This window comes from Pithys albifrons, chromosome 3, assembly GCF_047495875.1.
Source record: "Pithys albifrons albifrons isolate INPA30051 chromosome 3, PitAlb_v1, whole genome shotgun sequence".
In the NCBI taxonomy this organism is placed as follows: domain Eukaryota; kingdom Metazoa; phylum Chordata; class Aves; order Passeriformes; family Thamnophilidae; genus Pithys; species Pithys albifrons.
Window position 1 is genome coordinate 10946734 of NC_092460.1, and position 12410 is coordinate 10959143.

At 39.7% G+C, this 12410-nt stretch overlaps 1 protein-coding gene across 1 annotated transcript in view; it reads left to right on the forward strand.

The window, feature by feature from the left end:
* UROC1 (urocanate hydratase 1) overlaps positions 1–9273 on the forward strand; it is a 39680-nt gene extending 30407 nt beyond the window's left edge. Inside the window, exons 18-20 of the mRNA XM_071550463.1 lie at positions 2592–2673; positions 7700–7799; positions 9031–9273. Coding sequence (XP_071406564.1) covers positions 2592–2673; positions 7700–7799; positions 9031–9171 — 323 coding nt within the window. The 3' untranslated portion in view covers positions 9172–9273. The remainder of the gene's footprint in view (positions 1–2591; positions 2674–7699; positions 7800–9030) is intronic.
* Positions 9274–12410: the final 3137 nt, after the last annotated feature.

Sequence of the window (12410 nt, forward strand, 5' to 3'; positions counted from 1 at the left end):
TTTTAATTTTGCACCTCACTGCTTTCAAACAGGTGATCTGAGCAGAATTACAGCTGTATTTCCTTGGAATCCACAGGATCAAAATCAGGTCTATAATAGTACTTTGCTTAAAGCAAAAAAGGTTCACAGCTGCTTTCATTCCATTGTTTGAGGACTCAAAAAAACCAATCTGGAGTTTCTGAAAGGAACTTTTCTGGTCATAAGGCAACATACTTTGATAGTAAAGTTGTAAGAATAGAAGTTAGGCATTCTGGATTTGATTCCAAGCTTTGTTACTCACCTATTGTGTGACTGTGGGCAAATCATGTAGATTTGTTATACAGAAGGATGTACCAAATGCTACACACCTGATCTGAGCTAACCAGATTGTGCTTTTAAGTTTTCAAATGATGCTCGAGAGAAATAAACCCCAGAAATACCAAATTGGAAACCCACAAAAAAAAAAAAGAAATGAAGCACTAAGCAATTTCTAACCAAAATCTTCCTCATTTTTCCATCCATAAAGTGGAAATTATGATAATAGCTTTAGCCCAGAAGTGTTTCCATATGTCATGAACTGACAATCACAAAGAGGTGTGAAATTGGAGGATCTGCTGCAGTAGAAGGAGAAATTATGATAGAGGTAGCTGAACATATTGAATTACTTCCATTTAGGGAATTTATAATAGAACCAAATTATGGCTCAATTTTAAGATAAAAGTTCCCTGCTATCTTAACTGGATTTCCTGGCGAAATTAGGCTTTTAGCTGTATCTGTCAGTCCCACTTCAACACTTCTTGAGTGCTGGCTAGTTCTAATAGGTCAAATGAATAGATGTCTCAAATAATGTTGGTTTCTGGCAAGCTGTGAGAAAATGGTGCAGCTGCACCGAGAACAGCAATCCAAAGCAATGTCTCCATCAAAGGGCTTAGCAGCATAAGTAAATGTCAGGCAACGGCCTCAAAAGAGGCCAATAGAAACCAGGCTTGCTAAAGCCCCTTGCTCATCCTGCTTTCTGGTTTTCTTTGTGTTTTGTGATTTACATGAACCACTTGCCTTCTGCAAGGGCTTATCTAAAGCCAGTTGCTCACTGATATCACTGATCTTTGAAATCAGGGCTAACGCTGTTTTACCAGATGAGCCTCTGGAGTTAGTAAAATAACACCTTAGGCCTTCCTCTCCCTTCTTTGCTGTTGTTTTAACACCACATTTCAACTGGTTCAGGTGAAATTGGCTTCTCTTTAGTACACAGGGCTTTTCCAGAACGTTTGCCTGTCTCATTTTGTTTTAAAGTACCTCAGGCTGATGGGTTATCACTGCTCTGTAAAGTCCAGTTTCAGCACAGACATTTGCAGTCAATGACCTTTATCAAAGCCAAGAAGTAGCAGGTTATTATACTTTTAGTTCACTTGCCATACTCCTTGTCCAACCTCCACTCTTATCATGCCAGTGGCTGAGGAGGAAATCTGTACATTTTAGAATATGGTGATTTAGATCTCTCCCATTCCATCTTGACAGCACTGTAATTATGATAATTGCATTATTAAAGTGACATAATGTCAGATAAAAGATGCCATAATGAGGCTTTTGACAGGGTTTAACATAGATTAGTGCTCAAGTAAACTCATTTTTTTCATCAGACATATAACAGTGGGTCTGCAAATGTGGAAGGGGGATATTGTTTTTCTATTATTTTTCTTGTAAAAAGCATGGTAAATTATGTATTGAATCTCTCCTGAATCAAATCTGGACAAATGCTTTCAGTAAATTTTATTTTTTTTATCTGCTGCATGTACCTCTTACCCTCTCTTTGGGTATGTTCTTTAGCACAAATTGTAGTGAATATACAAAACTCTAGAGAACAAGTCAGTGGAAATCTCACAATTGGCATGAGTCAAATCACATTTGTTTGTGAAATTGTTTCTTTTCTTCTTTTTTTTTTCTTTTCCTTTAAGAAAGAAAATAAACCTTTTCTGTTGTTCCAGCAGTTCCTCTTCAGGGTAAAATACCCCCATGTTCAGAGAACTGGGAAGGATATCACTTTCATCTCAACTTTGCTCTGAAAATGCAATTCCTTAGCTTTAGGCTGGTTTTCTGTGCAGGGCTGAAATAATTCTGCACTCAGATCTGAAAATATTTCAGATTTCTGAGAACTGCAAGATGTGTAAGTGTTCCAGGTGTCCTCCTCATTTTGAATCCATTCACACAGATGTCTCCAGCCTGTTCTTCCATGACTGAAGCATCCCAAAGGAGGGGGTTGTATCTCTGTCCACCCTGAGGAGGTATCTCCCAGCTGAGAAGTGGTAGAACCTTCATCTGCTTCAATTGGAGCACAAATGCACACAGCACTGGAGTCCTTATGAACCACAGGGTGAAACTGGCATTTGTTGCCTTCAGTGTAGGGGCAGCGAATGGCAGGAAAATCTCTCTTGCCTATTGTTCCCAAGAAGGAGATGTTCAGTGTAGATCTGTGAGAGAAGCTGCGAGTAAACCTTGCCTCCATACCTCCCTCCACACAGCCACAGTAAAGGTGTCAGTCGAAGGAGTGAACAGAACAACAGAAAAGTGAATGCAGCATGTGAGATCCATAAACACCTTTCCTCTCCTCCTAGACATGGCAGTGCAGAACTTCGTGGGGGACTCGTTCAGAGGAGCAACCTGGGTTGCATTGCACAATGGTGGTGGAGTTGGCTGGTAAGAGCTTGTTTGTGTTTCTAAAGCTGGAACCTGAATCCCATTCTCACTGCTCTGTATGTGTGTAGGAAGGAGAGACAGGAGGGAAACTGCTGAAAAAATGTGCATAGTACTGGAGTAATACAATGACATGCTGATGGGAAAGATGTGTTTGGGAAAAAGGACTGGAAGGACAAATTTTAAGGCAGTGTGGTATTGTATGAGCCTTTTTTAATTAATGCCCATATGTCCAGAAAAAGTGTTTCAAACGCTGGCCACAGTATAGTTTGAAGAACGTCACTTGCTAAACAAGGACTGTCTCCTGTGATCTTTTTGAACAGATCGTACTTCCAGAGCAGTCTTCACACATCCACAGCCAGAGTGTTAGTGGATAGATTGTTTAGGTTTCCTCTTAAGCTGTATTTAAATTTGTGACCTTAGGACCCCAATATAAATGCTCATGTGCTGAAGTGCAATGAGGGGTTATTGATACAAAACAGCTCTTGTGCCAGCAAACCCCACAGTCTTTCTGTCCCTGCTTGTGCCTGATGGGATAAAAGGTCACAGCCATATAATGACTGAATTAAACATCTCCTTCACATGACATGTAGAACTAAGAGAAATGCCTAAACCGAGAAACAGTGAAAGAAATATTATATATGGACAGGAAAACTGATCTCCTCTATATGCCACGAAAATGTTGCTCTGGATTGGAATAAATGTAGGGAAAAGAAATGCCTGTCCACACTGCAGGCACTTTAGTTCTGTTTTGTCCTTTACAGCGTATTCCAGCAAAGCCTCTGCCATTTACAGTCATGTCTTCATTTGGTGACGTCATGAGTCAAAAAGGCCACAGTGCTCTGTTAAATACTGTAGTGAACCTTCCCACTTCCCTATTTCAACCAGTGCTGGAATACGCAACAACAGCAAGCCAAAGAACTTGTAGCAGATGTTATCCTCAGAGACATTTGATGATACCTAATTGTTATTCATCTGGATGAGATGTGTCTAGAAAACATCCCCTCAGATCAGCTGAAGAATTCCCTCCCTGTACTCTTAATTACTTTGATTTCAGTGAAGTAACTACTGCATAGAAAGTACATGAGAGCAAAATTGAACAATGGGATAACAAAGCCCTCTGAGGGCTTATGCACATGGAATGAAAGTTTGCCTTTACTGATTTCAGTGATAAGAACCCACAGCCAGGGTTTCATTCACAGTTTCTGTAACTCTGAATAGAAAATACATATCGGAATGTCTCCCTACTCTAGTCATCTCAGACTGCAGAGATAGGAGCAGACTATTTCTGTCTGAATTGCCTTAGCTGAGTTTGACATTTTAAAATATCTGCTTATGAAATAAAAGCACAGAAAATCACTTTTTACAACTTGTTGTCCAAAATATGTAGGATATTTTAATGATAATTATAATTATTAAAATTGCTAAAATAATTGCTTATGGCACAAATATTCCATGCACTGATGATGTTTAATTCACAGGACAAAAATGATCCTATTTCTTTTTGGTTCTCTCTAAGGCCAATCCCTCCTTCACATTTCCAGCCCTCTGAGCAGTTCAAAGAGAGCTTAGCTGAATGATGAGACTGCCCTTTACTGTTGGAAAACTAGCACTGACCACTGTGCAATTTCAATTATACTGTTTTAGTTGTTTCTTTTGTGGAATTATATCATTAAAAGGAACTTTACCCAAGGCAGAGCAGAGGTGCCATAATTTGTGTAATGCATCAGAAAATTAGTGTGTGGCTATTTACTGAAATCAAAATATCTCTGGAAAAACAGGGTTTGCTTATCCTTTTTGCCATTTCCTGTGGCTGCTTAGGAGCTTGTCATTGCAGAACAGTATCTGCTCACCTTACTCTCAGGAGCAGTCACAGCCCTCTGTGATTAAATTACTGTGCTTCAGTGAAGAATGCAGGGCCTGAAAATTAGGCCTGTCTCTGCACAAGCCTTAATAAGCCACCATGCTGAGACTCAGATGTGGTAACAATGTGGTGTCATTAGCTGCCCTGGTCTGGAGAGCCCCCAAAAGCCAGGGCAGGACAGGTGGTTCTGCTTGGCTTAACTAATCGTGGCACCACCCTGGCTTGTTAAAGGGCTGCACCCCTTTGCATTGTAAGGCGGGAGAGGAATAACTTCAAGGTGCTAAAAGAATGAAAACAACCACCCATCATAGCAAATTGCATTCTTTGTCTGGAAGAGGTGGATGCCTTTATTTTTTTGGACCCTGTTTTTCTTTTTCCCTGGAGTGCTAAAAACCTGCTGACTTTGCCATAAAGAACTCTCCATGTGCTTGATAAATTCTTCTTGTCATCAGCTGATTTCAAAATGTGAAAGTGCAAGTGAAAGCTTATATGTGTTTATAAACAAAGATACACGTGATTAAAGAGAAACGAAGTTGTTTTTGGCAAGTTTCTGTCCAGGGAGTTCAAGTGGCAATTGCATTGCCCTCTCCTGCAGGTCCCTCCCTGCAGTGGCTTGTCTGAACTGCTGAGGTGTGCTGGGTCTTTCCGAAAAGACTACAGAAGGCCCCTTTTACCTGCTTTAAATTTTCTGTGTTATAGCCTTGTGGGACAAACAGAAAAAGCAGGATTAATATTTATTTAGCTGGAATCTCCATCACATGTGCTGTTGGAGAGACTTAAGATTAACCTTGACTATAATTACAGCATTTTGGCAGCCTGTTTCTTTGCTGGAGAATGTATATTAGCACAGAGCCTGAATAACCTGTAGTAACAAAAAGGCAGAAGCAAGTTAAGAACTGAACTGCACTGTTGGCACTGTGACATCTTGATTGTGAGAGAGGCCTTGTTTTCTTTGATCACCTTAGAAAGAGACATCTGGAAATTATATGAGGTAGCTTAGGTCATGATGCCACATGTTTCTTTAATTACTTGAAAATGTGACCCAATGTTAATGAATGCAGAGAGCTCCCCTTTAAAAGTGAGAAGTTTTGATAGAAAATCCATCATAACAAACATTGGCCTTTAATGTGGGAGTGATTTCTAGACAGTAGAGCAGATTCTGATGAGTGATTCTGATTTACACTGGAGTAACTCCTTGAGAATTGATAAAAGGCTCTAAATTTATGGAGTACAAGTCACATCAAATGCTCACTGTTCATACCTAAGCCTTGAAGGATGCTCTTTGGGATGCCCTGGACAGAGGGGATCCTTGCCACTGAAAGAGCATCATCTTTCCATATGGAATATCTTTATAAAGCACTGGTCCAGAAGTGTGATTTTCTTATTATCTGTTATTTCCTGTAAGCTGTCTTGAGGGGTGCTCATACTGTGATCCCAAATACATTGCAATTGCATCATTGATGTTCCTGAGTGTACTCTGGCTTAGGATTTTGATAGTAAAGAATGGTGTTATTTGGGTCTCTGTACACAGGAGCAGCAGAGTATGGTGAGGTAACTGAGCCTGGTATAATTACATTTGTAACATCGTCATCCAGTCTGGTCCACTTTTTCGGAAAAGACAGTAACAAAGTCAGCTATTCAAAAAGTATAATGTTTGCATTTATCCCCAGATGAGACTAAGAGCAGAACTAGTGAAAGATTTCATACAGTAAAGACATCCTGGGAATTAAATTCCAGGCTGAAAAGCATTGACAGTATCAATCAAAAAGAATAATTTCATTTTGAAGACTCAGATCATACAATATTCAAACATCTCAAACAGAAACAAGACTTTTTTTCAAATTTTCCTGTTAAAAAACCTGATTCACTCACTGATGTTCTGCTGTGAGAACTGTCACTTTCAAGAAAACTGTGCCTTTAAACAGAAAATGTATTTGTGATAATAAAATGACTGATAATGGAAAAGTGGAGGGAATTTACAGAATGGTACCATAATGGTGAGATCTGGAGCTCCAAGTTTTTGAGCTATGGGATAGGGTCCTGATGAGCACACAGTAGTGAAAGGGAATTAACATGACATGAGTAACAACATTACATTGAAAATGAGCAAATGTGAGTTCTAGTTTCAGGAACTAGATCTCAGGTCTGTGAGGCTCCAGTTTAGACTCGTTTCACCATTTTCTCAGAAGATCAAGTTACTGTTGGAAAATATACAGTAAGAAACCATTCCTTCCTGGACTGGAAGACATGCAACTCCTATCTGATTAATGGATATGTGGTTCTATGTAAATTTTGTAAACTTATATTAACTATAAAACTTGGAGGACAAAATCCTGGCTCCAAGGATTTCCATTAGTCTCTCATACCACGTATTGTTGTATGACATGCCCCATCCCTCAGGTATTGCTGATGTTGAGCTATAGTGCCAGAACTTTCACAGATTTACAGCAACCAGCTGCATCCACCACTATTCGCCATATGCCATGGAAGGGGAACTTAAGCAGCCCAGATTCTGAAGTCAGACAAGATGTTTTGCTCTACGTGTTTTCCCTGTCCTTTAAAACCAGGCTGTTATTTCTCCCAAGAATAATCTGTTAGTTTTAACATATTTCTGTTCTTCTTCTGCCAATAAGTCTGCTTCCTGAAAAGTTGGCACTGAAGTCGTTAAACATCTATGGATCTCATACAAAATGAATGACTGTGTTGGAAATGAGTGAGGCAGATGTGCATTAAGTGCTGGTTAACACTTTTTTAATAAAATACTTATGCTCTCCCATTTGTCCCAAGAGAATATAAATAGACACATCTGTCTGCTTCAATGATCTTGCACTGTCCTCCTCATGATCTTGTCTATATGGCAGGATATAGTGTAGCAAACATGAAGATCTTAACCTCTAAAAATACCCTGAGGCAGGTACCTACCTCACCCATCAGAGATGTTAACCTTTCTTCACTTGTTTTTAGAGCCAGTTCAGTGTGCAGGACTCTTTTTCTTTTCTTTTCTTTTTTTTTTTTTTTGTAAGTATAAAAGGTCACTTATAGTGTCTCTTTTCAGCACAATTTCTATGTTTTCATCCTTCTTCTTGCAGGGAAACTGAATAAATCAACTCCTGTGAATTTTGTGGGATTGTATTGAATTACTTTCATTTTATTCTTTTTTTTTAGGGGTGAAGTGATCAATGGGGGATTTGGCCTGGTGTTGGATGGGTCCAAGGAGGCTGAAGAACGAGCTAAGATGATGCTCAGCTGGGATGTTTCCAATGGAGTAAGCAAAGCTCATTTTATATGTTCACTTTAATATTTTTCTGCTTCATGACTGTTTATTTTAGGTACTTTTATTACAGTGCTAAATGTGTTTTAATCCCCGCAAGAACTGACATGACTTGGGATAGAAGAGTAGGAACAATTTGCATGTATTCCCTGTTCCAGATCTGAAATAACACACTAGTAAACGATTAAGGAAGAAGGAGGATGATAATTATATTAATTTGCAGATTTATGAAGGCAAACCCTTAACAAGAACTGGGTATAAGAGATAGCCTATTAAAACCCCAATAAATCTTTTGCTGCTCTGATTTATTGAAAGCCCCACTCCTGCACACACACATTGAAAAAGGACAGTCCGAGAGTGTTACCCATGTTTTATACAAGCCTGAAAAAGTGGAGTGTACCCTTAAAAATATATTGCCAGGAATAAGCATAGGTGAGTGGCAGGAAAATGGAGTTATTGATTTGAAAGCTGCTATTGCTGTGATCATGGGAACTTATTAGTGTTATATTAATCATATGCTTAAATATGTTGCTAAATTGAAACCTAGGTATTTTCTTGACTGCTTTTGATTCTGAATATTTCAGACATTGATTTGTAATTCATAATAGAGATTTGTAAGGTATTGAATAGAGGGAAGAACTTATTTCTTTTGTGCCAAATCTTGATTTTTTTTCTTCATCTGAGGAATCTTACTTTTACACAGATCAGAGTTTTGCTGGTGGAAGAGGGGTTTATGAGGTCTCTGGCTGTCCACAGAGTTTCATACTTACATGTTGGCAGAGAATTTGGTTCCTTGATTTCATAGCTGCAAATGCATTGAGTGACACTTTCCTTTTTAAATATTTATCCCTCTACAAAAGCATTGATTGTTTAAATGATACTGTTATCTACAGTAAGTGGTAGTTTTGCAGAGCTGGGATGGAGTGCACAATTTTGTTTAGTGAGGGAATTTTTTAAGTTTTTAAGGTACCTGGCTCTACCAACGTTATCTGTCCAATGTTATTCATGGAAAGTAACATGACTACCCAAATACTTCTCAAAAAAAATGAAGTAGGTATTACAAAAATTACTTGCAAAATCAGTAAGGAAACTAAAAAACTGGCAGAGGGCTGAAAGATTTATTGTCATGAAATTGAGTTGCCTGTGATTGTGCAAATATTGTGCAAGATGGATGTGGAAAGAGAAATGCCGGATTTTTACATCCATTGATTTTCTGCTCTGACAGGTTGCCAGGCGCTGCTGGTCAGGCAATGCTTTTGCTTATGAAACCATCTGCCAAGCAATGAAAGAGAACGACACATTGAGGGTGACCCTCCCTCACAAGGTGGTGGATGAAAACGTCTTGGAGCAAGCAGTGAAACATTAGTGGTATTCCAAGTGTAATGTTGTTCTTGCAGATATATTTGAAGCTGCTTCCTTGATATCCTATTTTGCTCTCTGGCCAAATGATAAAAGCCTTGCAAATGTCTGTTCCATGTGAGTTCTTTTTTTCCTCTCTTTAACTTGTTAATGGGACAAATTCATATCTGTCTCTGACAGGTCTGGTGATGCTGGGAACTGTCTTTTCACATTTGCAACAGTGTTTGCAATAAGAAAGTATTCATTATAAGGAAAGGAACAGGGAATTTTGTCCCTGAAAATTAAATGAGGGAAAAAAAACCCCAAACAACAAAACAACCAATTATTCCTGGTAATTCATAGATTAATGAGATTTTTAGGTCTGATAGGTCACATGTGGAATGGAAATTTGAACTCTGATTCTGCTGCCATCAGCAGAGAGACATGAAATCCAGTAGCCAAACACAAGGGTGTGTAAACAAACTTATTCTTCAGCTGATGGAGGATGTATTGATATCGCATGTGCTGGACGCAAGCTTTGCTATATTGCCATAAAAAAAATTTGTGATTGTAACAGAAAGTGGCAGACAAACTCTAACTGGTTAAGTGCAATGAATCCTGCATGACTTTTTTTGTGAAAATTTGACCCAAGATAGTCACCCCGAGCAGGAACAGAATGCAGTGACAAGTAAGTGGGTGGAGAACCCTGAGAGCAGTAAGTACTAGACCATGTCCAAATGTCATTCAACAAAGCCAGGAAAATATGGAACAACGAATAAATTAGTGTAAGCCAAATTCGCCATCGGTTTCAAATAGTGCAATTTTGCTGCATGTGATGTTGTGTGCCCTTTGCTGTCTCACAGTCATGGGTTTGTTCCTCTACTTGAGTCTTCTAAATTAATTGAAACCTCCAGAAAACCTAGATCCTTCATGCTGGCTGCTGCTCTTCAAAGAAAAACTATGGGCTACTCACTGATTTGGATGCGAGTAGTGCAATCTGTAGCAAAATAATCATGTAGACTTTCCTTCTGAAAAAAAACCCAAAAGAGACTGATGTGAAACAAACTAAAGCACTAAACCCAAGACTGTATAAGCTTTCTCTAGACAGAAGTTGATTGTAATACAAAATAGAGATATAAAGGTGTTTTCAATCTCCCTTCTTCTAGGTAAGAGTTAGGAAGGCACAGAACCCCATGTGCCTTGGTACAACTGAAGGATTGCATGTTTTGCCCCTGAGCCCACTGTTATATTTGTGTTAACAGTAACTTACTTCAGTACCTTGTTCTAATCAGCTGTGATGCTGAACAAAGAATCGAGGCTGGCTTTGAAGTCCCTATATGTGTACATAGTAACAGATACATGCTCAGATATATTTACAGAGGCATATTTTACATCAAACCCATCACACACCTCTATACCCATATGTGTCATGTCTCATGCTAAACATGGCTCTTGCACATGGGCCTTGTTCCAACACGAGCACAGTGTCACCAGTCCCTTCCCCCAGTGCACATGTGGTATTGAGCTTGGTCTGGCCTGTCACCCAATCTCCTTGGCACTGTATCCATTAGCTCTTGGAATAAAAATGGGTGTTACAAATGTAAACCCCTGTGAGCTGCTGCAGATGGAACGTGATGAGCTGCAATCCTTGTGACTGAGGGATCTGGAGAAACTATGCAAGTGGACCCACAGGTGAGCACACTCTGCAGCTCTGTAATGTCTATGGTGCTAAGCATTATTTATTCATTTAGAATCACAAATGAGTTCTTTACTCTGTTCACGTACTGTATATGTCTCCAGATGAATAGTGAGAATCTGGCATCTGTTTGAAACTGAACCTTCTGTGAAGTGCAATCTGCAGTTGATAGGAATTGCTTTATATTGTGGAAAAAACCAGCCACATTGCCAAGTTAGACGATTGAGATATGAATAGCTGTCAACCAGATTTGACAGCCTTTGCTTTGACATATGTTATGTATTACCTGTTGTTATTAATCACAGTGGACTGGGGACAAAGTTAGTGTATTGGTATTGTACAAAACCACTCTCGTCTTCATAGCCCAAAAGCACTAGGTACTGCTTTGTTGAGAGGAACAACCAGAAAATACACTGGCTTTTCTGTACTAAGGAATGTAGAGCTGCTCCCTAGATTCATCTTAATTCTGAGTTGAAAATCCAGGAAACATAAAATATTGAAGAAGTCCTTATGAATTCTTCACCACCATTGTATTGTTTAGTACTGGGGTACCTGCCACCATGCTCACCTTTACATCGCAGGCAAAAAAGGAACCTTATTTTTGTCCTTGTAGCTTTATTGAGTAGAGGACATAACCTTGCCAGTATATTCGTACTTAATGCCAACCAAGTCCCTGGGAGTCTATAACTGTGGATACCCTGTAGGGAGACACAGAACCTGAAAGTATGAGTGCTATACAAGACCTACTAGTTGAAATTCAGATTATAAAATCTACTAATGAAGTAGCATAAATTTTTGCAGTGCAGTTGGAAGCTTGCCACAGGCTGAAGCATCCTTCCTATAAATCTTAGCACCTTAATGGTTTTCTAAAATGCAGACATTTATCCCAAAAACCTTGTGCCTATTTTGCAGATAGAGACAAGATCTCAGTGACAAAGAACACTCATGTCTGTAGCTACAGTGTTTTTTTTAAAGGATAAAGCTTATGATATGAGAGAGCTGTTGGCTCTCCTAGCTAGGATCTTGTTGAATCTCTCCAGGCTCTGGCAAACATAAGGGGTTTGTGGCTTGAATTTTTTTTTAATTACCTTGTTCAGGTGTGACATCCTTTAATCAGGGACGTGCCTTGGTGTTAAGCACAAAGGAATGTACTACAACGATCAGCACGGGCTATTGGGATGGCTGGGGGCAGCCAAGCCTGGAAATAACCCACACCCAGTGGCAATCAGCAGGGGGGTCCGGAGGATTTCAGAGGAGGCTGAGGTCAAGCATTAAGGGATTTCACACTCGGCACAGATGGCTGTGAAGGTGCCCAGTGGAGCTCTGGGTGCACCACAGCTCCAGCTTCCCCGGCGCTGTATGTGCCTGGACAGCCATTTCCCAAGTTTGCTGTAGGAAACTCGATGCTAAATTCCTCAGCGGAAACGAGGAATAATCTGAGCATCGTAAGGATCACAGCACCATCTGCTGGGACTACTTGTCGGTCCCACGGCAGGAGGGAACTAGTGAGTTTCCGTGGCAAATACAGGATACTTTTGCCTTTTCCTCGAGTGTCTGAGAGCAAGAAAGCA